The 26,550-nt window shown below is 55.1% G+C and overlaps 1 protein-coding gene across 1 annotated transcript in view; it reads right to left on the bottom strand.

The window, feature by feature from the left end:
• LOC119954251 (myosin light chain 4-like) overlaps positions 1-17,865 on the bottom strand; it is an 80,483-nt gene extending 62,618 nt beyond the window's left edge. Inside the window, exon 1 of the mRNA XM_038779331.1 lies at positions 17,647-17,865. Within this exon, the coding sequence (XP_038635259.1) occupies positions 17,647-17,754 (108 nt within the window). The 5' untranslated portion in view covers positions 17,755-17,865. The remainder of the gene's footprint in view (positions 1-17,646) is intronic.
• Positions 17,866-26,550: the final 8,685 nt, after the last annotated feature.

Below are 26,550 nucleotides of genomic sequence, written 5' to 3'. Positions count from 1 at the left end.
ATCATCAGCGTATAGTGAGACCCTGTGCTCCACCCTCCCCTCCTTAGTACTATCTGCTGCCAGACTCCCAACGCTCTCTGCACCATTGTCAACGGCTCTATAGCCAGGGCAAACAGCAGTGGGGAAAGTGGCCATCCCTCTCACGTCTCCTGGTGCAGCCTGAAATAGTCTGAACTCACGGGTTTGTCTGCAGACTAGCCATCGGTGCCAGGTAAAGCAACCCGACCCAGTCCACAAAGCCGTGCCCAAACCCAAACCGCCCCAGGACCTCTCATAGATATTCCCAATCCACTCAATCAAAGGCATACTCTGCGTGCATGGCAGCCACTACCCCTACCTCTCGCCCCTCTGGAGGCATCATGATCACATTCAATAACATCCTGATGTTGGCCGCCAGATGCCTCCCCTTCACGTCCCCATCTGGTCCACCCTATCATCCTTAGCACACAATCCTCTATCCTCGAGGCCAAGATCATGGCCAATAGTTTGGCATCTGCATTCGCAGGGAAGCACAGTACAGGCCCTTCAGCCCACGATGTGCCGACCATTTATCCTAATCTAAGATCAACCTAACCGACACCGCTTCAATTTACTGCGGTCCATGTGCCTGTCCAAGACTCGCTTAAATGTCCTTAATGACTCTGACTCCACCACCTCTGCTGGCAGTGCATTCCACACACCCACCACTCTCTGTGTAAAGAGCCTACCTCTGACATCTCCCCTATACCTTCCTCCAATCACCTTAAAATTATGACCCCCTCGTGACAGCCATTTCCGCCCTGGGGAAAAGTCTCTGGCTATCCAGAGGCAGCACGGTAGCAGAGGGCAGCACGGTAGCATGGTGGTTAGCATAAATGCTTCACAGCTCCAGGGTCCCAGGTTCGATTCCCGGCTGGGTCACTGTCTGTGCGGAGTCTGCACGTCCTCCCCGTGTGTGCGTGGGTTTCCTCCGGGTGCTCCGGTTTCCTCCCACAGTCCAAAGATGTGCGGGTTAGGTGGATTGGCCATGCTAAATTGCCCTTAGTGTCCTTAAAAAGTAAGGTTAAGGGGGGGTTGTTGGGTTACGGGTATAGGGTGGATACGTGGGTTTGAGTAGGGTGATCATTGCTCGGCACAACATCGAGGGCCGAAGAGCCTGTTCTGTGCTGTACTGTTCTAATTCTAATTCTAATTCTATCCACTCTATCCATGCCTCTCATCACCTTGTACACCTCTATCAAGTCACCTCTCTGCCTTCTTCGCTCCAGTGAGAAAAGCCCTAGCTCCCCCAACCTTTCTTCATAAGACACACCCTCCAGTCCAGGCAGCATCCTGGTAAATCTCCTCTGTTCCCTCTCCAAAGCACCCACGTCCTTCCTATAATGAGGTGACCAGAATGGGACACAATATTCCAAATGTGGTCTAAATAGGGTTTTATAAAGCTGCAGCAAAACCTCACGTCTCTTAAACTCAATCCCCCTGTTAATGAAAGCCAACACACCATACGCCTTCTTAACAATCCTATCAACCTGAGTGGCAACTTTGAGGGATCTATGTACATGGACCCCAAGATCCCTCTGTTCCTCCACACTTCCAAGAATCCTGCCTTTAACCCTGTATTCAGCATTCAAATTCGACATTCCAAATTGAATCACTTCATATTTATCTAGGTTGAACTCCATCTGCCACTTCTCAGACCAGCTCTGTGTCCTGTCAATGTCCTGCTGTAACCTGCAACAGCTCTTGACACTATCTACAACTCCACCAACCTTTGTGTCATTGGCAAACTTACTAACCCACCCTTCCACTTCCTCATTCAAGTCATTTATAAAAACCACAAAGAGCAGAGGTCCCAGAACAGATCCCTGTGGGACACCACTGGTCACCAACCTCCAGGCGGAATACTTTCCATCCACTACCACTCGCTGTCTTCTTTCAGCCAGCCAATTCTGCATCCGGGCAGCCAGGTTTCCCTGTATCCCATGCCGCCTAAGTTTCTGAATGAGCCTACCATGGAAAATCTTATCAAATGCCTTACTGAAATCCATATACACCACATCCACTGCCCGACCTTCATCAATGTGTCTCGTCACATCCTCAAACAATTCATTGACGCTTGTGAGGCATGACCTGCCCCTCACAAAGCCATGCTCACTATCTTTAATCAAACTATGTTTTTCTAAATAATCATAAATCCTATCTCTCAGAATCCTTTCCAATATTTTGCTCACCACAGACGTAAGACTGATGGGTCTGTAATTCCCAGGGATTTCCCTTTTCTCTTTCTTGAACAGGGGAACAACTTTCGTCTCCCTCCAATCATCCGATACTACTCAGGTGGAGCGTGAGGACGCAAAGATCACGCCAACGACGCAGCAATCTTCTCCCTCGCTTCCCGTAGTAACCTTGCGTATATCCCGTCAGGCCCAGGGGACTTATCTATCCTGATGCTTTTCAAAATTTCCAGCACATCTTCCTTCTTAATATCAACCTGTTTGAGTCTATTAACCAGGTTCACACTGTGCTCATGAGCAACAAGGTCCCTCTCTCCAGTGAATACTGAAGCAAAGTATTCATTTAGGGCCTCCCCCATCTCTTCAGACTCTAGGCACAAGTTCCCTCCACTATCCTTGATCGGCCCTGCTCGCACTCTGATCATCATAAGTGTAGAACGACTTGGGGTTTTCCCTAATCATTCCCGCCAGGGCTTTTTCATGCCCCCTTCTACCTCTCCTAATTCCATTTTTGAGTTCCTTCCTGGCTACCTTGTAACACTTTAGAGCCGAGTCAGATCCTTGCTTCCTCAACCTTATGTAAGCTTCCTTCTTCCTCTTGAGTGGGACAAAACTATCCAGCACTCACAGCAAGTGCTCCTTAAACAATCCCCATGTTACTGTTGTGCATTTCCCCAAGAACAATTGTTCCCACTTTATGCTCCTCAGCTCCTGTCTAATAGCAGTATAATTTCCCCTCCCCCAATTAATTACCTTCCCATACTGTGTGTTCCTATCCCTCTCTATGACTATGGTAAAGGTCAAGGAGTTATGGTCACTATCACAGAAATGCTCTCCCACCGAGACATCTGACACCTGGCCTGGTTGTTGCCGAGCACCAAGTACAATATGGCCTCCCCCCTAGTCGGCCTATCTACATATTGAGTCAGGAATCCTTCCTGTACACACCTGACAAAATCTGCTCCATCCAAACCATTTGCACTAAGGAGCTTCCAGCCAATATTAGGGAAGTTGAAGTCACCCATGACAACAACTCTGTTACTTCGGCACCTTTCTAAGATCTGCCACCCAATCTGTTCCTCTATCTCTCTGCTGCTATTGGGGGGTGTATAGAAAACTCCCAATATGGTGACTGCTCCTTTCTTGTTTCTGACTCCCACCCATACTGACTCAGTAGACAAACCCTCTTCGACCACCTCCTTTTCTGCAGCTGTGGTACACTCCCTAATTAACGGTGCCGCTCCCCCTCCTCTTTTACCTGCCTCCCCATTCTCCTGAAAACATCTAAGGCCGGGAACGTCTAACAACCATACCTGCCCCTGTGAAATCCATGTCTCCATAATGGCAACAGCATCATAGTTCCAAGTACTGATCCATGCTCTAAGTTCACCTCCCTTATTCCTGACACTCCTTGCATTGAAACAGACACACTTTAACCCATTCCACTGAGTGCAACTTTGCCCTATCAACTGTCTATCCTTCCTCACAGACTTGCTGCCTACTATTTCTGCCTGTTCAACAGCTACCGTATCCTCTGATCCATCGCTCTGGTTCCCATCCCTCTGCCAAACTAGTTTAAATCCTCCCGAAGAGCTCTAGCAATCCTCCCACCCAGGATGTTGGTGCCCCTCCAGTTTAGGTGCAATCCGTCCTTCATGTACAGGTCCCACCTTCCCCAGAAGATATCCTAATGATCCACATATCTGAAGCCTTCCCTTCTGCACCAGCCCTGTAGCCACGTGTTCAGCTGCACTCGCTTTCTGTTCCTTGACTCACTTGCTCGTGGCACCAGTAGCAATCCTGAGATCACTGCTCTGCTTGTCCTGCTCTTTAGCTTCCAACCTAACTCCCTAAATTACTTTTTAGATCCTCATCCCTTTTCTTAGCTATGTCGTTGGTGCCTATGTGGTTGCTCACCCTCCCCCTTAAGAATCCTGTAGACTCAACCCGAGACATCCCTGGCCCTTGTACCCAGGAGGCAACATACCTTCCGGGATTCTCGCTCGCGACCACAGAATCTCCTATCTATTCCCCTAACCATTGAGTCTCCTATCACTATTGCTTTTGTATTCTCCCCCTTCCCTTCTGAGCCACAGAGCCCGACTCAGTGCCAGAGACCTGGCCGCTAGGGCCTTCCCCCGGTAGGTCATCCCCCCCAACAGCATCCAAAACGGTATACTTGTTTTGAAGGGGAACAGTCACGAGGGATCCCTGCACTGTCTGCCTGTTCATTTTCTTTCCCCTGACTGTAACCCAGCTACTCTTGTCCTGTGCCTTGGGTGTGGCTACCTCCCTGTACCTCTTCTCTATTACCCTCTCTGCCTCCTGGATGATCCGAAGTTCATCCAGTTCCAGCTCCAGTCCCTAACACGGTCTCTGAGGACCTGGAGTTGGGTGCACTTCCCGCAGGTATAGTCAGCGGAGACACCGGTGGGATCCCTCACCAAAGACATCCTACAGGAGGAACATGCAACTGCCCTAGCCTCCACTCCCTCTTACCTGACAGAATATAGATGCCCTGTGGACCAACTGGAACTCAGCCCTCCGACTCTGCCCCTAGTCAGCTACACTCTCTGTAAACTCCTGGCTCCCTTCACGCTCTTTGCGGAAATGTTGACCCACATTGTTCTGGGTCTTTAAAATGAGGGAGATCGAAGCCTGCGACAACATCAGGCGGGGGGTGGGGGGGGGGGGGGGGGGGGGTACTTCCAGCTTCCTTGCCTCGTTGAAAGCCCTTACCAGCAGCGGTCCCAATACAGCCGAGAACTTCTTGTAAAATTCCACCGGGTACCCGTCCAGATCTGGGGCCTTGCCCAATTGCATCGCCTCCAGCCCCTCCACTACTTCTACCAGCTCTATTGGGGTCCCCATGCTCTACACCAACTCCTCATCCACCTTCGGAACCTTCAACCCCTCTAGAAACCGCCTCATCCCTCCACCCAGGCTCGGGGTTCCGACTCATACAGCTTGCTGTAGAAGTCCCTAAACACCCCGTTCACCCCCGCCAGGTCCAAGACTGTATTCCCCCCTGTGTCCTTCACTTTCCCAATCTCCCTCGCGCCTCCTGCTTCCTGAACTGGTGCACGAGCATCCTGCTCGCCTTCTGTCCATACTCATACACCGCCCCTCTCACCCTTCTCAACTGCCCCACTGCCTTCCTGTAGATAATAGCCCAAACTCCATCTGCAGCCTCTGTCGCTTCTTTAGCAGCCCTGCCTCCGGGGCATCCGCATACCTCCTCACCTCCTGCAGGATTTCCTCCACTAGCCTTTCTATCTCCACCCGTTCCAGCTTCTCCCTAAGTGCCCGAATCAAAATAAACTCTTCCCTGACCACTTCCTTTAGTGCCTCCCAGACCATACCTGCCAAGCCCTCCCCCGTATCATTCATCTCCACATATCCCCAGATGGTCTTCGTCACCTGCTCACACTCCTCTTCCTCTGCCAAGTCCCATCTCCAGCCTCCATTGTGGGCGCTGGGTACCCCCTTTGCTCACCTGTAGGTCCGCCCAGTGCGGGCATGGTCCGACACCACTATTGCCGAGTACTCAATATCAACCACCCCCGCCAGCAACGCCTTGAACACAAAAAAGTCTATTCGGGAATGCACCTTGTGCACATGGGAGAAGAATAAAAATTATTTGGCCCTCGGTCTCCCAAATCTGCACAGGTCCACCCCCCCCCCCCCCCCCCCCCCCCCCCCCCCCCCAACCATGTGCACCATGAACCCCTGTAGCTCCTTTGCTGTAGCGACACCCTCCCTGACCTTGAGCTCAACTGGTCCAGTCTCGGATCTAGAACTGTATTAAAGACCCCCCCCCCTCGCAAAATTAACCGATGGGAGGCCCAGTCGGGGGTCCTCCCCAGCACCCGCCTCATAAATTCAACGTCGTCCTAGTTTGGGGCATAAATATTCACTAATGCCACCGTTTCCCACTCACCATAACATACCTCCCCCAGAGTCCATCACTATGCTTCCCACTTCAAATGCCACCTACTTACTAATCAAAATCGCCCTTCGTTTTAGAATCCAATCCCAAGTGAAATACTTGACCTCTGCATCCCTTCCTCAGTCTAGTCTGGTCCCTCACATTCAGGCGAATCTCCTGTCGCATGGCCACATCGCCTTCAAATGTTTTAAACTGTGCGAAATCATGGGCCCTCTTGACCGGCTCATTCAATCCTTATCCTCGCACGATCCACGTGATCAGCCTGGTCGGGGGCCACCCACCCACCCGGGGCCACCCACCCACCCAACCCCCCCCCACTCCCCCAAATAGCACCCAACACCCCACCCCATCCCCACCCCATCCCCACACCACCCCCACCCCCTCCGATCGCCCATAGCCCCTCTCAGACCAGCCTCCAGCCCGTATCCCACACCTCCCCAGGCCCACCCTTGGGCACCCACCATCATCAACCCTCCTCCTATTACCTTTTAGAAGCCCTACCCATGTCAGCAGTACATCCCCCTCACCCCCCACTGTGCTTCCGTGAACTAGTCCGCCCAGCTAGCCTGGCTGTCCCCGCCCATGGTCCTACCCCCCACTGGTTCCCCTCACCCCCGCCATCCAACAAACCTGCTAGTGCAAACAAACACAACCCCACCCCAAGCCCAATCGAAGAGAACAACCCCCCACTTTCCAACAAAGAACAGAAACAAACCTGAAGCAAAACAATGGCCCCAAACACCGATTAAACACAGCGGCAAAGCATCTCCACCAATGTTCAATGTCCTCCTTCTCCTGCCAGTCCATTGTCTCTAATAAACTCCATTGCCTCCTCCGACGTCACAAAGTACAGTTCCCGGCCTTCATAGGTCACCCACAATGTGCCGGGTACAGCATCCCGAACTTCACCCCCTTCTTGTAGAGGACCTCCTTGCCCTTACTAAAGCTCGCTCTCCTCTTGGCCAGCTCTGCACCCAGGTCCTGGTACACTCGAATTTCACTGCCCTCCCAGGTGCAGCGCCTTGTCTGCCTGGCCCATCTCAAGATCCGCTCCTTGTCCAGGAAACGGTGCAACCGCATCGTCCTCGGTGGCTCGTTCCCCTGGGGCTTCCTCATTAGTGCCCTAAGCACTCGATCCTCTTTCAGAGGTTGTGCGAATGCTCCCTCTCCCAGCAGCTTCTCCAGCATCCTCTCCACGTACGTGCTGGCAGCAGTACCCTCACTTCCCTCTGGCAGGCCCACGATACTTACGTTCTGCCTGCATGATCGGTTCTCCAGGTCCTCAACTTTCTCCTGGAGCCTCCTCTGCTGATCCCGGATCAGCCCCATCTCCGCTGCCATCGAGGCGAGCTGCTCCTCATGTTCCCCCGCCACTTCCTCCAAATTCTGGATCATCTGGGCCTCCAGTCTCGTCTCCACGTAGCCAATCACCACCTTAATCTAGTCCATCGCCCTGGCCAGATCCTCCAGATTCTCCTAACATTGCTGGGTGAACTTCCCATTCAGGAATCCCACCAGCTGTTCCATTGGCCACTGAGCTGGTGGGACCATTCCCTGACCCTCCGCCATCTCCACGTGAGTTGCAGACACCGCACCAGCTTTTGAAATCTGTTCCCCTCCTTTGCATCTGCTTCTGGTCCTCAGCTCCATGCACCAGTGGGTTACTCTCTTCTACCAGCACTCCTGCAACTTTTACCCTCCTCGCATCCACCCACTAACCGGGGAAAAGGTCCAAAAAACCGCCACAATGGGGAGGCACCAAATGAGCCACCACTCACACCACCGGAAGTCTCCAGAATCGTGTCTTTATAACCACTTTCTCTTTCTAAAAAGAATATTTTTATTGAAGTATTTGTAAAATGTTATAACAAAAACAGAAAAAGAACAATAAGCGTTAAACATTAACACAGTGCAAAAATAGATATTTCCCTGAACGGCTCTGTCTTCACAGACCATCGAAAATAACAAAAAACAGACAAACTCAACACTCCCCCCCCCCCCCCCCACCCCCCCCCCCCCCCCCCCCCCACCCCCTCTCCCCCCCCCCACCCCCTCTCAGAAAGCTGCTACTGCCGACATTTTAAATTAAATTCCCCCAAGAAAGTCGACGAACGGTTGCCACCTCCGGGAGAACACTAACAATGATCCTCTCAAGGCAAACTTTATTTTCTCCAGCTTGAGAAACCCAGCCATGTCACTGACCCAGGTCTCCACACTCGGGGGCTTTGAGTCCCTCCGCATTAAAAGGATCCGTGTCCGGGCTACCAGGGAGACAAAGGCCAGGACGTCGGCCTCTTTTACTCCCTGTACGCCTGGGTCTTCTGACACCCCAAAGATCGCCACCTCCGGATTCTGCACCGCCCACGTGCCTAGCACCTTGGACAGTGCCTTGGCAAATCCCTGCCAGAACCCTCCAAGCTTCGGGCATTCCCAAAACACATGGACATGGTTTGCTGGGCTGTCCACGCACCTCGCACATCTGAAAATCTTGCTCATCCTCGCTGCCCGTCATTTGTTCCTTGAAGCTCTCAGCGCTATGGCCAGCGGCTCAATGGTGGAATCAAATAATAACGGGGAAAGGGGACACCCTTGCCTCATCCCCCGGTGCAATTTAAAATACTCCGACCTAAGCCAGTCTGTGCGCACGCTTGCCACAGGCGCCTGGTGCAGCAATCACACCCACCGGATAAAGCCCTCACCAAACCCAAACCTATCCAGCGCCTCCCACAGGTACTCCCACCCCACCCGATCAAAAGCTTTCTCTGTATCCATCGCTGCCACACCCTCTGCTACCTCTCCTTCCGAGGGCATCATAACAATATTTAAAAGCCTCCGCACATTAGCATTAAGTTGCCTGCCCTTAACGAATCCAGTCTGGTCCTCTCCTATCACCCCCGGGTCACAATCCTCTACCCTCGTGGCCAAGATCTTAGCCAATAGCTTGGCATCCACATTAAGCAACGAGATTGGCCTGTAAGACCCAAACTGTTCAGGATCCTTCTCCTGTTTCAGAATGAGTGAGATCGAAGCCTGCAACATTGTAGGGGGGAGGATTCCCCTCTCTTTAGCCTCATTAAAGGTCCTCATCAGCAGTGGGCTCAACACCTCTGAAATTTTTCTTTAAAATTCCACCGGGAAGCCATCTGGCCCTGGAGCTTTGCCCGAGTGCATGCCCTCCAGCCCCTCAATAATTTCTTCTGTCTCGATCGGTGCCCCCAGCCCCTCCACCAGACCCTCCTCCATTCTCAGGAACCTCAGCTGGTCCAGAAATTGCCTCATCCCTTCCGCCCCCGCCGGGGGCTCCGACTCATATAGTTTGCTGTAGAATTCCTTAAAAACTTCATTCACCCACTCCGGGTCTGAGACCAAGCTGCCCTCCTTATTCTTTACTCCCCCAATCTCCCTGGCCGCCTCTCTCTTTCTAAACTGGTGCCCCAGCATTCTACTCGCCTTCTCCACATATTCATACACCGCACCCCTAGCTTTCCTCAACTGTTCTACCGCTTTCCCTGTGGTCAACAATTCAAACTCTGCCTGAAGCTTGCGCTGCTCCCTCAGGCATCCCGCGTCCGGGGCCTCCGCATATTTCCTGTCCACCCGGAGTTTCTCCGGCACCAATCTCTCCCTCTCCGCCCTTTCCCTCTTTTCTCTATGGGACCGGATCAATATAAGTTCCCCTCTAATAACTGCCTTCAGGGCTTTCCAGACCGTCCCTGCTGATACCTCTCCCATGTCGTTTGTTTCCAAATAGTTCTGGATACTCTTATTCACCCGCCCGCAAACCGTCTCGTCCGCTAAGAGCCCCACGTCCAGTCTCCACAGCAGAAGCTGCCCTCTCTCCTCCCCAAACCGCAAATCTACCCAGTGCGGGGCATGATCCGAAACTGTAATCGGTGAGTATTCCGTCCCCGTCACCTTTGGGATCAATGCCCTGCCCAGAACAAAAAAATCAATATGGGAATAGACTTTGTGGACGTGGGAGAAGAAGGAAAATGCCTTTACCCTCGGCCATGAAAACCTCCAGGGGTTTACGCCCCCCCATCTGTTCCATAAAGCCCTTTAATTCCTTGCCGCCGACGGCCTCTTCCCTGTCCTGAATTTTGGGCGATCCAATTCAGGTTCAATGACCGTATACCCTCCTATGACCAAGTTGTGTGACTCATGGTCCAGGAGTTTGCCTAACACGCGCCTCATAAAATCCACATCATCCCAGTTCGGGGCGTAGACATTCACGAGCACCACCCGCCCCCCCTTCAGCTTCCCACTCACCATGATATACCTACCCCCTTTATCAGACACTATTCCCCAGCCTCAAATGCCAGTCGCTTACTGATCGAAATTGCTACCCCCCCTAGTCTTTGAGTCCAGCCCTGAGTGGAGCACCTGACCCACCCAACCCTTCTTTAATCTCATCTGGTCTGTGACCTTCAGATGTGTCTCCCGGAGCATTGCCACGTCAACCTTTAGTCCCTTTAAATGCGCGAACACGCGTGCTCTCTTCCCTGGCCCATTCAGACCTCTCACGTTCCAAGTAATCAGCCTGGACGGGGGGGCTACACCCCCCCCACCCGACTAGCCGTCACCCATTTTTGGCCAGCCCCGAGCCCGCGCCTCCCGCTTCCCGGGCACCCCCTTAAGCAGCAGCCGGCCCCCGATCCTCCTTTTATTCCCTGAAGAAAATTTCTCCCTTGCCCGCAGAGCAGCCACTCCCCTCCCCCCCAACACCAGAAACCTAATCTCCCAAATCAAACACCAACTCAACACTAACTCACCCCTCACTGTGCTTCCGAGAGTCAGCTGATCCATGCTGACCCCGATAGTCCCTGCCCCTGGTTGGGTCAGACTATCGCCCTATTATTCGGACCCCTCTCCCCACCTATTTACAAGATCACATTCCCCAGTAAGTAAACATCAGCTCTCCAAAACCATTAGTATAACCATAAAGCCGAACAGACACTCACTGAAAACAAAACCCAGTCCCCCGAAACGTAATGCTAGCATCAGGCTCCTCCCCCCCAGCATCAGCCACCTTCTAAACAAAGCGCCCTCCAACTGTCCCTCCAACCCGCCATCTCACCCATGACTAATCACAATCTTGTTTAAAACAGAACACCATCTTCGAAACATTAAGTGTCTCTTAACTCGAGTCCAACTTCTTGTCTTTAATAAACGTCCAGACATCATCTGGCGACTCGAAATAATAGTGTCAGTCCTCGTGCGTTACCCACAGTCTCGCTGGGTATAACACCCCAAACTTCACCCCCTTCGTCTTTGCCCGGTTGAACCCCGCACGTCTCTTGGCCAGCTCCGCACCCAGGTCCTGATAGATGCGCACCTCACTATTCTCCCACTTGTTGCTCCGTTCCTTCTTGGCCCATCGCAGGATGTGATGAAAATCGGTGAAAACGGCCCACCATGGCCCTTGGCGGGTCGTTCGCCTTGGGCTTCCTTGCCAGGGCTCTGTGCGCTCCATCCAGCTCCAGGGGTCGAGGTAAAGCCCCCGCTCCCATCAACGACTCCAGCATACTCGCCACATACGTTCCCGCATCTGATCCCTCGATACCTTCAGGAGGGCCAACAATTCTTAAATTCTGCCTCCTGGTTCTGTTCTCCAGCTCCTCCAGCTTCTCCTGCATCTGCTTGTGGTGGTCCTCTAGCACCTCCACCTTGTGCTCCAGCAGTTATCTCAGCCTCTTGGTTGGAGAGTTTTAATTCGATCTCCTGGATCGCTTTCCCCTGGGCTGCCTGAGTCGCCACCATTTGGTCGATCGATGCTTTCAATGGGTCAAGCGTATCCCTTTTTAGCTCGGCAAAGCAACTCTTGAAAAACTCCACCTGCTGCTCCTTCGGCCAGTGAGCCGCCCTCCCTGGTCCTTCCCATCTGCCATGCTTCACCACACTGCCGGCTCCTCTTGCTTCCCTCTATATGGACTAATTTGCTTCACACAGACACTTCTGATCCAGCTATCCATATACCGGGGGGGGGGGGGGGGGGGGGGGAGAGAGCTGTGCTCCGAAAGCTCGTGTTTGAATCAAACCTGTTGGACTTTAACCTGGTGTTGTAAGACTTCTTACGATGTATAAACCAACCTTGGCTTCACAGTGCCAGGGTCCCAGGTTCGATTCCCGGGTGGGTCACTGTCTGTGCAGAGTCTACACGTTCTCCCTGTGTCTGCGTGGGTTTCCTCCGGGTGCTCCGGTTTCCTCCCACAGTCCAAAGACGTACAGATTAGGTGGATTGGCCATGCTAAATTGCCCTTAGTGACCAAAAAGGTTAGATGGGGTTATTGGGTTACAGGGATAGGGTGGAAGTGAGGGCTTAAGTGGGTCGGTGCAGACTCGATGTGCCGAATGGCCTCCTTCTGCACTGTATGTTCTATGTTCTATGAGTGCAGTAGACGATGTCATCTGTGAAATCCAGGTCTGTTAATTGGTGGTGTTGCTAAGGGAGAACATCTGTACCCAGCCGCCTTCATTATCTAATCAATAACCAAGCGGAAAAGGAATGGGAAGAGTCCGCGGTATCTGTGCTGCTCTTGATGCAGCTGGAGTCATGGTACAAGACTTTGAAGATGTTAATACCCCATTCCTGGATATCGCACTGTCTTCTTTAGAATTGCACACTTTATTTGGGGCAGCATGGTAGCATGGTGGTTAGCATAAATGCTTCACAGCTCCAGGGTCCCAGGTTCGATTCCCGGCTGGGTCACTGTCTGTGCTGAGTCTGCACGTCCTCCCCGTGTGTGCGTGGGTTTCCGCCGGGTGCTCCGGTTTCCTCCCACAGTCCAAAGATGTGTGGGTTAGGTGGATTGGCCATGATAAATTGCCCGTAGTGTCCTAAAAAGTAAGGTTAAGGGGGGGTTGTTGGGTTACGGGTATAGGGTGGATACGTGGGTTTGAGTAGGGTGATCATTGCTCGGCACAACATCAAGGGCCTGTTCTGTTCTATGTTCTACTTTATATTGTCACTCCTGCCAAAATGTATCACTTCATACTTCTCTGCGTTAAATTTAAAAATTAAATTTAAATTAAATATCTGTACCTCCTCTTTCCAGATCTCCCTCCCCATTCCACATCTTCCTCTCTCTCTATACCCAGTATCACCTTCAACCCCTCTATCACCCCATCCCACCTCTTTCGATTTCTGTCACTCTTAACCTGTCTCCCTCTCCATTCTCCTCTATCTCACTCTACATAAGAATGTATCGAATATCCAGCACAGAAGCAAGTCTACACACCTGCTTAGGCCCCACAATAGCCACCTCCCATTCTACTGAACACACCTTGTCAATGCACCATTCTATTTTCTCTCGTGGTTAGCACTGCTGCCTCACAGTGCCAGGGACCTAGGCTCGATTCCCACCTTGGGTGACTGTGCGGCGTCTGCACGTTCTCACCGTGGGTTTCCACCGGGTGCTCCGGTTTCCACCCATAGTCTGAAGATATGCAGATTAGGTGGATTCACCATGATCAATTTCCCCTCAGGTGGGGTTGCAGGGATAGTTAGGGCGCTTCTTCAGGGGGTTGGTGCAGACTCGATGGGCCGAAAGGCCTCCATCTGCACTTTTGGAGTTCTATGTTTCTATGATCACCAATCAGCGTTCAATCCCTTCAGTGTCTCAGGGAAATTTCAGCCATCAGTTTGACTGAACTCAGACCTGTTGAGCAACCCTATCAGGAGAATGCCTGATTGCATTTCTCTCTCAGTTAATATATTTTCATTGTAAAACTAGCCTGACTGCATAGCCTTCTCCTGGGAAAAGTAAATGCCCAGGCGGAGGATGCGTTTGTTCATCAGCTGTTAACTGAGAGTGCAAAGTTCTCCAGCTGTGCATGGAGTTGATGCTGAGACAGCCAGGAGGGCACAGACAGCACAGTCAGGAGGGCACAGCCAGGAGGGCACAGACAGCACAGACAGGAGGGCACAGCCAGGAGGGCACAGACAGCACAGACAGGAGGGCACAGCCAGGAGGGCACAGGCAGCACAGACAGGAGGGCACAGCCAGGAGGGCACAGGCAGCACAGACAGGAGGGCACAGCCAGGACGGCACAGCCATGACACAGACAGGAGGGCACAGCCAGGACGGCACAGACAGCACAGCCAGGACACAGACAGGACTCAGCCGGGAGGGCACAGCCAGGACACAGCCAGGAGGGCACAGCCAGTACACAGCAAGGAGGGCACAGCCAGGAGGGCACAGCCAGGAGGGCACAGCCATGACACAGACAGGAGGGCACAGCCAGGAGGGCACAGCCAGTAGGGCACAGACAGCACAGACAGGAGGGCACAGCCAGGACACAGACAGGACTCAGCCGGGAGGGCATAGCCAGGGCACAGCCAGGGCACAGCCAGGAGGGCACAGCCGGGAGGGCACAGCCAGGACACAGCCAGGAGGGCACAACCAGGAGGGCACAGACAGCACAGACAGGAGGGCACAGCCAGTAGGGCACAGACAGCATAGACAGGAGGGCACAGCCAGGACACAGACAGGAGGGCACAGCCAGGAGGGCACAGCCAGGACACAGACAGGACTCAGCCGGGAGGGCACAGCCAGGAGGGCACAGCCGGGAGGGCACAGCCAGGGCACAGCCAGGACACAGCCAGGAGGGCACAGCCAGGACACAGACAGGACTCAGCCGGGAGAGCACAGCCAGGAGGGCACAGCCAGGAGAGCACAGCCAGGACACAGCCAGGAGGGCACAGCCAGGAGGGCACAGCCAGGAGAGCACAGCCAGGAGGACACAGCCAGGAGGACACAGCCAGGAGGGCACAGCCAGGAGGGCACAGCCAGGAGGGCACAGCCAGGAGGACACAGCCAGGAGGACGCAGCCAGGAGGGCACAGCCAGGAGGGCACAGCCAGGAGGGCACAGCCAGGAGGGCACAGATAGGAGGGCACAGCCAGGAGGGCACAGCCAGGAGGACACAGCCAGGAGGGCACAGATAGGAGGGCACAGCCAGGAGGGCACAGCCAGGAGGACACAGCCAGGAGGGCACAGCCAGGAGGGCACAGCCAGGAGGGCACAGACAGGACACAGCCAGGAGGACACAGACAGGACACAGCCAGGAGGACACAGTCAGGAGGGAACAGCCAGGAGGACACAGCCAGGAGGGCACAGACAGGAGGGCACAGCCAGGAGGACACAGTCGGGAGGGCACAGACAGGACACAGCCAGAACGGCACAGCCAGGAGGGCACAGCCAGGAGGACACAGCCAGGAGGACACAGCCAGGAGGGCACAGCCAGGAGGGCACAGCCAGGAGGACACAGCCAGGAGGGCACAGCCAGGAGGACACAGCCAGGATGGAACAGCCAGGAGGGCACAGCCAGGAGGGCACAGCCAGGATGGAACAGCCAGGAGGGCACAGACAGGATGGCACAGCCAGGATGGCACAGCCAGGAGGACACAGCCAGGAGGGCACAGCCAGGAGGGCACAGCCAAGACGGCACAGACAGCACAGACAGGAGGGCACAGCCAGGAGGGCACAGACAGCACAGACAGGAGGGCACAGCCAGGAGGGCACAGCCAGGACACAGCCAGGATGGCACAGTCAGGAGGACACAGCCAGGAGGGCACAGCCAGGAGGACACAGCCGGGCGGGAAAACCGGGATGGCACAGACAGGACACAGCCAGGAGGGCACAGCCAGGAGGGAACAGCCAGAAGGGCACAGCCAGGACACAGGCAGGAGGGAATAGCCAGGACACATCCAGGAGGGCACAGCCAGGAGGGCACAGCCAGGAGGGAACAGCCAGGAGGGCATAGCCAGGACACATCCAGGAGGGCACAGCCAGGAGGGCATAGCCAGGACACAGACAGGACTCAGCCGGGAGGGCACAGCCAGGAGGGCACAGCCAGGGGGGCACAGCCAGGACACATCCAGGACACAGCCAGGACGCACAGCCAGGACACAGCCAGCAGGACACAGCCAGGAGGACACAGCCAGGAGGACACAGCCAGGAGGGCACAGCCAGTACACAGCCAGGACACAGCCAGCTGGACACAGCCAGGAGGGCACAGCCAGGAGGGCACAGCCAGGAGGACACAGCCAGGAGGGCACAGACAAAACACAGCCAGGAGGGCACAGCCAGGAGGGCACAGGCAGGACACAGCCAGGAGGACACTGCCAGGAGGGCACAGCCGGGAGGGCACAGCTGGGAGGGCACAGCCAGGACACAGCCAGGAGGGCACAGCCGGGAGGGCACAGCCAGGACACAGCCAGGAGGGCACAGCCGGGAGGGCACAGCCAGGACACAGCCAGGAGGGCACAGCCAGGAGGGCACAGCCAGGACACAGCCAGGAGGGCACAGCCGGGAGGGCACAGCCAGGAGGGCACAGCCAGGTGGGCACAGCCAGGACACAGCCAGGAGGGCACAGCCAGGACACTGCCAGGAGGGCACAGCCAGGACGGCACAGACAGCACAGCCAGGAGGGCACAGCCGGGAGGACACAGCCAGGAGGGCACAGCCGGGAGGACACAGCCAGGAGGGCACAGACAGGACACAGCCAGGAGGGCACAGACAGGACACAGACAGGAGGGCACAGCCAGGAGGGCACAGACAGGACACAGCCAGGACACAGCCGGGAGGGCAGTGCGTGAACCTGATCCAGCCACTGTTTCGATCTGAAGTGCCGAAGGCTCGTTTAGACTGAAGACTGTGGGTTTTAGCTTCTGTTACTGAGGAACGATTCTGTCCTCAGGGCTGCAATGGCAGCTCTTATGTGATAAGGGACAGATGTGTATTGCATAGATTTTCAGCAATACCTTTTTCAGCTCACAGAGCCGCCATAGATAGAAAGCGTTGTTCAGACAGTGGAGGAGACTGCAGCTCGGGAAAACAGCGTGACTGCTGGCTCGCCATTGCCTGAAACTATTGGTAAAACACAGGAAAGGCAGAATTTGTCAGGAATTAGATGGAGTTAAACAGGAGAAGATTTAAATTGATCATGTTTTGGAGAGGAGGGCACAGTTGCCCTCAACACCACCTGGGCTATGGACAGAAACATAAACTGCAGCAATGGGTGTCGGTGAGTCAAGGTCAGAACACCTGCCTCCTCAAGTTGCAATAGATGTTTTCTGGTTACAGGGAACACTCCTGAAATCATGGGGCTTGTGAGGGTCAGACAGAGTGTTTAGGAGGCGGGGGAGACAAAGGAACGAGAAATGAGAAAGGTTCTTGCAGATACTGATTGCTCGAATTTTCTGCTGACAAAAAAAGGAAATGGGAGAAATAGTGTCCACTCTCCCAGTGCAAACTGCAGTAATGAATTGTCATTGAGGCGGAAAATGAAAGCTGTAATGACAATGGCGTTTCCAGCTGATTATTTATAAAAGTAACATTAAAAAGAAACCTTTCAGTTGCTCAATCTCGAGCTTTGCCCCTTGTGCTATCTCCTTTAATAACTCACATAATCATTAACAGCCCAATATTGAATATCTCACATTGTCGCTCTGGCCTTGGCTGACCTTCTCTCATCTACTTACCATCACACTCTTGGGGTCAAAGACTGGTTCCTTGGGGGGCTCTGGAGGTGGGGGGGCTGCAGCTGCTGGCTTGGCAGGTTCCTTCTTCACTTCTTTCTTGGGGGCCATTCTATCGTGGGAGAGGCAGAGCGGTGTCTGCAGAAACTGTTCAGCGCCCGGACGAGCATCCGCAGCCCCCAGCCCACTATTATATAGTACCCTCCCTCACCAGCAGACAGCTGAGGAAGCTGCAATTACTGCCTATAAATGGAAGAAATCTCCATCCCTCCAGGGAATATTGGAGCATGGCTGGCGGCTTCCATCAGCCGGTGCTGGCATGGCAACCAGAAACCCGACAGCTCTGGAAATCTGAGCTAATACAGTTAAAGGGAAGCCATCCTCCTGAAAAGGTATTTGACAAAGTCTTTAAGAGGATGCCGGAAGGAGGAGATGCTCCCAGTGACTTTAAACAAAGCCGCAGCGTTGTAAAGATGTGATTTGACAAAGCTCCTCTCCCTCGGCTCTGTGCTTGAGAATGAACAAAAGGTTTGTGAAACACACAACAGAAAACACTGGACCATCGATATTTTTATTTCTGTGGTGAAAATGTCCCTTTAATGTTACAGCGCCACAGCTTTGCAATAACCCCGTTATCTGTTTGACTCCACGGCCCCAGAGATCAGAGAGATGATGCTCCAAACTTTAAATAGCTTTTTTACGGTTAGTACCATTGGAGGCTGAATAACAGCCCTGGGCTGGCGAAGCTGGAGCTGGAGTTCCCATCTGTCGGTGCCTGTCTACAGGACGGTGTATGAGGAAGAGCCTTTTGGAAACTTAATAAAATCTGATTCCTGCCTTTCTTTCTCATCCATTGTACAATGACCACTGAACTCCCTACCCATTGACCACTGTACCCACTGAGCTCCCTATCCACTGACCACTGTACCCACTGACCACTGTACCCACTGAGCTCCCTACTCATTGACCACTGTACCCACTGAGCTCCCTACACACTGACCACTGTACCCACTGAGCTCCCTACCCACTGACCACTGTACCCACTGACCTTCCTACCCACTGACCACTGTTCCCACTGAGCTCCCTACCCACTGACCACTGTACCCACTGACCTTCCTACCCATTGACCACTGTACCCACTGAGCTCCCTACCCACTGACCACTGTACCCACTGAGCTCCCTACCCACTGACCACTGTACCCACTGACCTTCCTACCCATTGACCACTGTACCCACTGAGCTCCTTACCCACTGACCACTGTACCCACTGAGCTCCCTACCCACTGACCACTGTACCCACTGACCTTCCTACCCATTGACCTCCCTACCCACTGACCACCCTGCCCACTGACCTTCCTACCCACTGACCACTGTACCCACTGAGCTCCCTACCCACTGACCACTGTACCCACTGAGCTCCCTGACCACTGTACCCACTGACCACTGTACCCACTGAGCTCCCTACCCACTGACCACTGTACCCACTGAGCTCCCTACCCACTGACCACTGTACCCACTGAGCTCCCTACCCACTGACCACTGTACCCACTGACCTTCCTACCCATTGACCACTGTACCCACTGAACTCCCTACCCACTGACCACTGTACCCACTGAGCTCCCTACCCACTGACCACTGTACCCACTGAGCTTCCTACCCATTGGCCTCCCTACCCACTGACCACCCTGCCCACTGACCTTCCTACCCACTGACCACTGTACCCACTGAGCTCCCTACCCACTGACCACTGTACCCACTGACCTTCCTACCCACTGACCACTGTTCCCACTGAGCTCCCTACCCACTGACCACTGTACCCACTGACCTTCCTACCCATTGACCACTGTACCCACTGAGCTCCCTACCCACTGACCACTGTACCCACTGAGCTCCCTACCCACTGACCACTGTACCCACTGACCTTCCTACCCATTGACCACTGTACCCACTGAGCTCCTTACCCACTGACCACTGTACCCACTGAGCTCCCTACCCACTGACCACTGTACCCACTGACCTTCCTACCCATTGGCCTCCCTACCCACTGACCACCCTGCCCACTGACCTTCCTACCCACTGACCACTGTACCCACTGAGCTCCCTACCCACTGACCACTGTACCCACTGAGCTCCCTGACCACTGTACCCACTGACCACTGTACCCACTGAGCTCCCTACCCACTGACCACTGTACCCACTGAGCTCCCTACCCACTGAGCACTGTACCCACTGAGCTCCCTACCCACTGACCACTGTACCCACTGAGCTCCCTACCCACTGACCACTGTACCCACTGACCTTCCTACCCATTGACCACTGTACCCACTGAACTCCCTACCCACTGACCACTGTACCCACTGAGCTCCCTACCCACTGACCACTGTACCCACTGAGCTTCCTACCCATTGGCCTCCCTACCCACTGACCACCCTGCCCACTGACCTTCCTACCCACTGACCACTGTACCCACTGAGCTCCCTACCCACTGACCACTGTACCCACTGAGCTCCCTACCCACTGACCACTGAACCCACTGAGCCCCCTACCCATTGGCCTCCGTACCCACTGACCACCCTACCCACTGACCTTCCTACCCACTGACCACTGTACCCACTGAGCTCCCTACCCACTGACCACTGTACCCACTGAGCTCCCTACCCACTGACCACTGTACCCACTGACCACTGTACCCACTGAGCTCCCTACCCACTGACCACTGTTCCCACTGAGCTCACTACTCACTGACCACTGTACCCACTAAGCTCCCTACCCACTGAGCTCCCGACACACTGACCACTGGACCCACTGAGCTCCCTACCCACTGACCTCCTTACCCACTGAGCTCCCTACCCACTGACCACTGTACCCACTGACCTTCCTACCCATTGGCCTCCCTACCCACTGACCACCCTGCCCACTGACCTTCCTACCCACTGACCACTGTACCCACTGAGCTCCCTACCCACTGACCACTGTACCCACTGAGTTCCCTGACCACTGTACCCACTGACCACTGTACCCACTGAGCTCCCTACCCACTGACCACTGTACCCACTGAGCTCCCTACCCACTGAGCACTGTACCCACTGAGCTCCCTACCCACTGACCACTGTACCCACTGAGCTCCCTACCCACTGACCACTGTACCCACTGACCTTCCTACCCATTGACCACTGTACCCACTGAACTCCCTACCCACTGACCACTGTACCCACTGAGCTCCCTACCCACTGACCACTGTACCCACTGAGCTTCCTACCCATTGGCCTCCCTACCCACTGACCACCCTGCCCACTGACCTTCCTACCCACTGACCACTGTACCCACTGAGCTCCCTACCCACTGACCACTGTACCCACTGAGCTCCCTACCCACTGACCACTGTACCCACTGACCACTGTACCCACTGATCCCCCTACACACTGACCACTGTACCCACTGAGCCCCCTACCCACTGACCACTGTACCCACTGAGCTCCCTACCCACTGACCACTGTACCCACTAAGCTCCCTACCCACTGACCACTGAACCCACTGAGCCCCCTACCCATTGGCCTCCATACCCACTGACCACCCTACCCACTGACCTTCCTACCCACTGACCACTGTACCCACTGAGCTCCCTACCCACTGACCACTGTACCCACTGAGCTCCCTACCCACTGACCACTGTACCCACTGACCACTGTACCCACTGAGCTCCCTGACCACTGTACCCACTGACCACTGTACCCACTGAGCTCCCTACCCACTGACCACTGTACCCACTGAGCTCCCTACCCACTGAGCACTGTACCCACTGAGCTCCCTACCCACTGACCACTGTACCCACTGAGCTCCCTACCCACTGACCACTTTACCCACTGAGCTCCCTACCCACTGACCACTGTACCCACTGACCTTCCTACCCACTGACCACTGTACCCACTGAGCTCCCTACCCACTGACCACTGTACCCACTGAGCTTCCTACCCATTGGCCTCCCTACCCACTGACCACCCTGCCCACTGACCTTCCTACCCACTGACCACTGTACCCACTGAGCTCCCTACCCACTGACCACTGTACCCACTGAGCTCCCTACCCACTGACCACTGTAACCACTGACCACTGTACCCACTGATCCCCCTACACACTGACCACTGTACCCACTGAGCCCCCTACCCACTGACCACTGTACCCACTGAGCTCACTACCCACTGATCACTGTACCCACTAAGCTCCCTACCCACTGACCACTGAACCCACTGAGCCCCCTACCCATTGGCCTCCGTACCCACTGACCACCCTACCCACTGACCTTCCTACCCACTGACTACTGTACCCACTGAGCTCCCTACCCACTGACCACTGTACCCACTGAGCTCCCTACCCACTGACCACTGTACCCACTGACCACTGTACCCACTGAGCTCCCTACCCACTGACCACTGTACCCACTGACCACTGTACCCACTGAGCTCCCTACCCACTGACCACTGTTCCCACTGAGCTCACTACTCACTGACCACTGTACCCACTAAGCTCCCTACCCACTGAGCTCCCGACACACTGACCACTGGACCCACTGAGCTCCCTACCCACTGACCTCCTTACCCACTGAGATCCCTACCCACTGACCACTGTACCCACTGAGCTCCCTACCCACTGACCACTGTTCCCACTGAGCTCACTACCCACTAACCACTGTACCCACTAAGCTCCCTACCCACTGAGCTCCCTACCCACTGAGCACTGTACCCACTGACCTCCCTACCCACTGACCACTGTACCAACTGAGCTCCCTACCCACTGACCACTGTACCCACTGAGCTCCCTACCCACTGAGCACTGTACCCACTGAGCTCCCTACCCACTGACTACTGTACCCACTGAGCTCCCTACCCACTGACCACTGTACCCACTGACCTTCCTACCCATTGACCACTGTACCCACTGAACTCCCTACCCACTGACCACTGTACCCACTGAGCTCCCTACCCACTGACCACTGTACCCACTGAGCTTCCTACCCATTGGCCTCCCTACCCACTGCCCACCCTGCCCACTGACCTTCCTACCCACTGACCACTGTACCCATTGAGCTCCCTACCCACTGACCACTGTACCCACTGAGCTCCCTACCCACTGACCACTGTACCCACTGAGCTCCCTACCCACTGACCACTGTACCCACTGAGCTTCCTACCCATTGGCCTCCCTACCCACTGACCACCCTGCCCACTGACCTTCCTACCCACTGACCACTGTACCCACTGAGCTCCCTACCCACTGACCACTGTACCCACTGAGCTCCCTACCCACTGACCACTGAACCCACTGAGCCCCCTACCCATTGGCCTCCGTACCCACTGACCACCCTACCCACTGACCTTCCTACCCACTGACCACTGTACCCACTGAGCTCCCTACCCACTGACCACTGTACCCACTGAGCTCCCTACTCACTGCCACTGTACCCACTGACCACTGTACCCACTGAGCTCCCTACCCACTGACCACTGTTCCCACTGAGCTCACTACTCACTGACCACTGTACCCACTAAGCTCCCTACCCACTGAGCTCCCGACACACTGACCACTGGACCCACTGAGCTCCCTACCCACTGACCTCCTTACCCACTGAGCTCCCTACCCACTGACCACTGTACCCACTGACCTTCCTACCCATTGGCCTCCCTACCCACTGACCACCCTGCCCACTGACCTTCCTACCCACTGACCACTGTACCCACTGAGCTCCCTACCCACTGACCACTGTACCCACTGAGTTCCCTGACCACTGTACCCACTGACCACTGTACCCACTGAGCTCACTACCCACTGACCACTGTACCCACTGAGCTCCCTACCCACTGAGCACTGTACCCACTGAGCTCCCTACCCACTGACTACTGTACCCACTGAGCTCCCTACCCACTGACCACTGTACCCACTGACCTTCCTACCCATTGACCACTGTACCCACTGAACTCCCTACCCACTGACCACTGTACCCACTGAGCTCCCTACCCACTGACCACTGTACCCACTGAGCTTCCTACCCATTGGCCTCCCTACCCACTGCCCACCCTGCCCACTGACCTTCCTACCCACTGACCACTGTACCCACTGAGCTCCCTACCCACTGACCACTGTACCCACTGAGCTCCCTACCCACTGACCACTGTACCCACTGACCACTGTACCCACTGATCCCCATACACACTGACCACTGTACCCACTGAGCCCCCTACCCACTGACCACTGTACCCACTGAGCTCACTACCCACTGACCACTGTACCCACTAAGCTCCCTACCCACTGACCACTGAACCCACTGAGCCCCCTACCCATTGGCCTCCATACCCACTGACCACCCTACCCACTGACCTTCCTACCCACTGACCACTGTACCCACTGAGCTCCCTACCCACTGACCACTGTACCCACTGAGCTCCCTACCCACTGACCACTGTACCCACTGACCACTGTACCCACTGAGCTCCCTGACCACTGTACCCACTGACCACTGTACCCACTGAGCTCCCTACCCACTGACCACTGTACCCACCGAGCTCCCTACCCACTGAGCACTGTACCCACTGAGCTCCCTACCCACTGACCACTGTACCCACTGAGCTCCCTACCCACTGACCACTTTACCCACTGAGCTCCCTACCCACTGACCACTGTACCCACTGACCTTCCTACCCACTGACCACTGTACCCACTGAGCTCCCTACCCACTGACCACTGTACCCACTGAGCTTCCTACCCATTGGCCTCCCTACCCACTGACCACCCTGCCCACTGACCTTCCTACCCACTGACCACTGTACCCACTGAGCTCCCTACCCACTGACCACTGTACCCACTGAGCTCCCTACCCACTGACCACTGTACCCACTGACCACTGTACCCACTGATCCCCCTACACACTGACCACTGTACCCACTGAGCCCCCTACCCACTGACCACTGTACCCACTGAGCTCACTACCCACTGATCACTGTACCCACTAAGCTCCCTACCCACTGACCACTGAACCCACTGAGCCCCCTACCCATTGGCCTCCGTACCCACTGACCACCCTACCCACTGACCTTCCTACCCACTGACCACTGTACCCACTGAGCTCCCTACCCACTGACCACTGTACCCACTGAGCTCCCTACCCACTGACCACTGTACCCACTGACCACTGTACCCACTGAGCTCCCTACCCACTGACCACTGTACCCACTGACCACTGTACCCACTGAGCTCCCTACCCACTGACCACTGTTCCCACTGAGCTCACTACTCACTGACCACTGTACCCACTAAGCTCCCTACCCACTGAGCTCCCGACACACTGACCACTGGACCCACTGAGCTCCCTACCCACTGACCTCCTTACCCACTGAGATCCCTACCCACTGACCACTGTACCCACTGAGCTCCCTGCCCACTGACCACTGTTCCCACTGAGCTCACTACCCACTAACCACTGTACCCACTAAGCTCCCTACCCACTGAGCTCCCTACCCACTGAGCACTGTACCCACTGACCTCCCTACCCACTGACCACTGTACCAACTGACCACTGTACCCACTGACCTCCTTACCCAGTGACTATTGTACCCACTGACCACAGTACCCAGTGACCTCCCTACCAACTGACCTCCTTACCCATTGGCCTCCCTACCCACTGACCACCCTACCCACTGACCTTCCTACCCACTGACCACTGTACCCACTGAGCGCCCTACCCACTGACCTTCCTACCCACTGACCTTCCTACCCACTGACCTTCCTACCCACTGACCTTCCTACCCACTGACCTTCCTACCCACTGACCTTCCTACCCATTGGCCTCCCTACCCACGGACCTTCCTACCCACTGACCTTCCTACCCACTGAGCTTCCTACCCACTGACCTTCCAACCCACTGACCTCCCTACCCACTGACTATTGCACCCACTGACCACTGTACCCATTGACCACTGCACCTATTGACCACTGTACCCACTGACCTCCCTACCCAATATCCTCCCTATCCACTGACCTCCTTACCCACTGACCTCCCTACCCACGCCACTGTACCCGATAACCAATGAACCCAGCTTCCTACTGGCCACTTTACCCGCTGTCCACTGTACCCATTGTCCACTGTACCCACTGACTTCCCTACCCACTGACCACTGAACCCACTGACCTCCCTATACACTGACCACTGTAGCCATTGACCTCGGCACCCATTGACCTCTGTACCTACTGACCACTGTATACACTGACTCCCTACCCACTGACCACTGTACCCATTGTCCACTGTGCCCACTGACCTCCCTACCCGTTGACCTCCCTACCCACTGACCTCTGTACCCATTGACCACTGTACCCACTGACCTCCCTACCCACTGACCTCCCTACCCACTGACCTCCCTACCTATTGACTACTGTGCCCACTGACCACCCTATCCACTAACCTCCCTACCCACTGAGCACTGTACCCACTGACCTCCCTACCCACTGACCACTGTACCAACTGAGCTCCCTGCCCACTGACCACTGTACCCACTGAGCTCCCTACCCACTGAGCACTGTACCCACTGAGCTCCCTACCCACTGACTACTGTACCCACTGAGCTCCCTACCCACTGACCACTGTACCCACTGACCTTCCTACCCATTGACCACTGTACCCACTGAACTCCCTACCCACTGACCACTGTACCCAATGAGCTCCCTACCCACTGACCACTGTACCCACTGAGCTTCCTACCCATTGGCCTCCCTACCCACTGCCCACCCTGCCCACTGACCTTCCTACCCACTGACCACTGTACCCACTGAGCTCCCTACCCACTGACCACTGTACCCACTGAGCTCCCTACCCACTGACCACTGTACCCACTGAGCTCCCTACCCACTGACCACTGTACC

Source organism: Scyliorhinus canicula, chromosome 19 (genome assembly GCF_902713615.1).
Source record: "Scyliorhinus canicula chromosome 19, sScyCan1.1, whole genome shotgun sequence".
NCBI lineage: Eukaryota > Metazoa > Chordata > Chondrichthyes > Carcharhiniformes > Scyliorhinidae > Scyliorhinus > Scyliorhinus canicula.
This window is presented reverse-complemented; position numbering and strand designations above follow the sequence as displayed.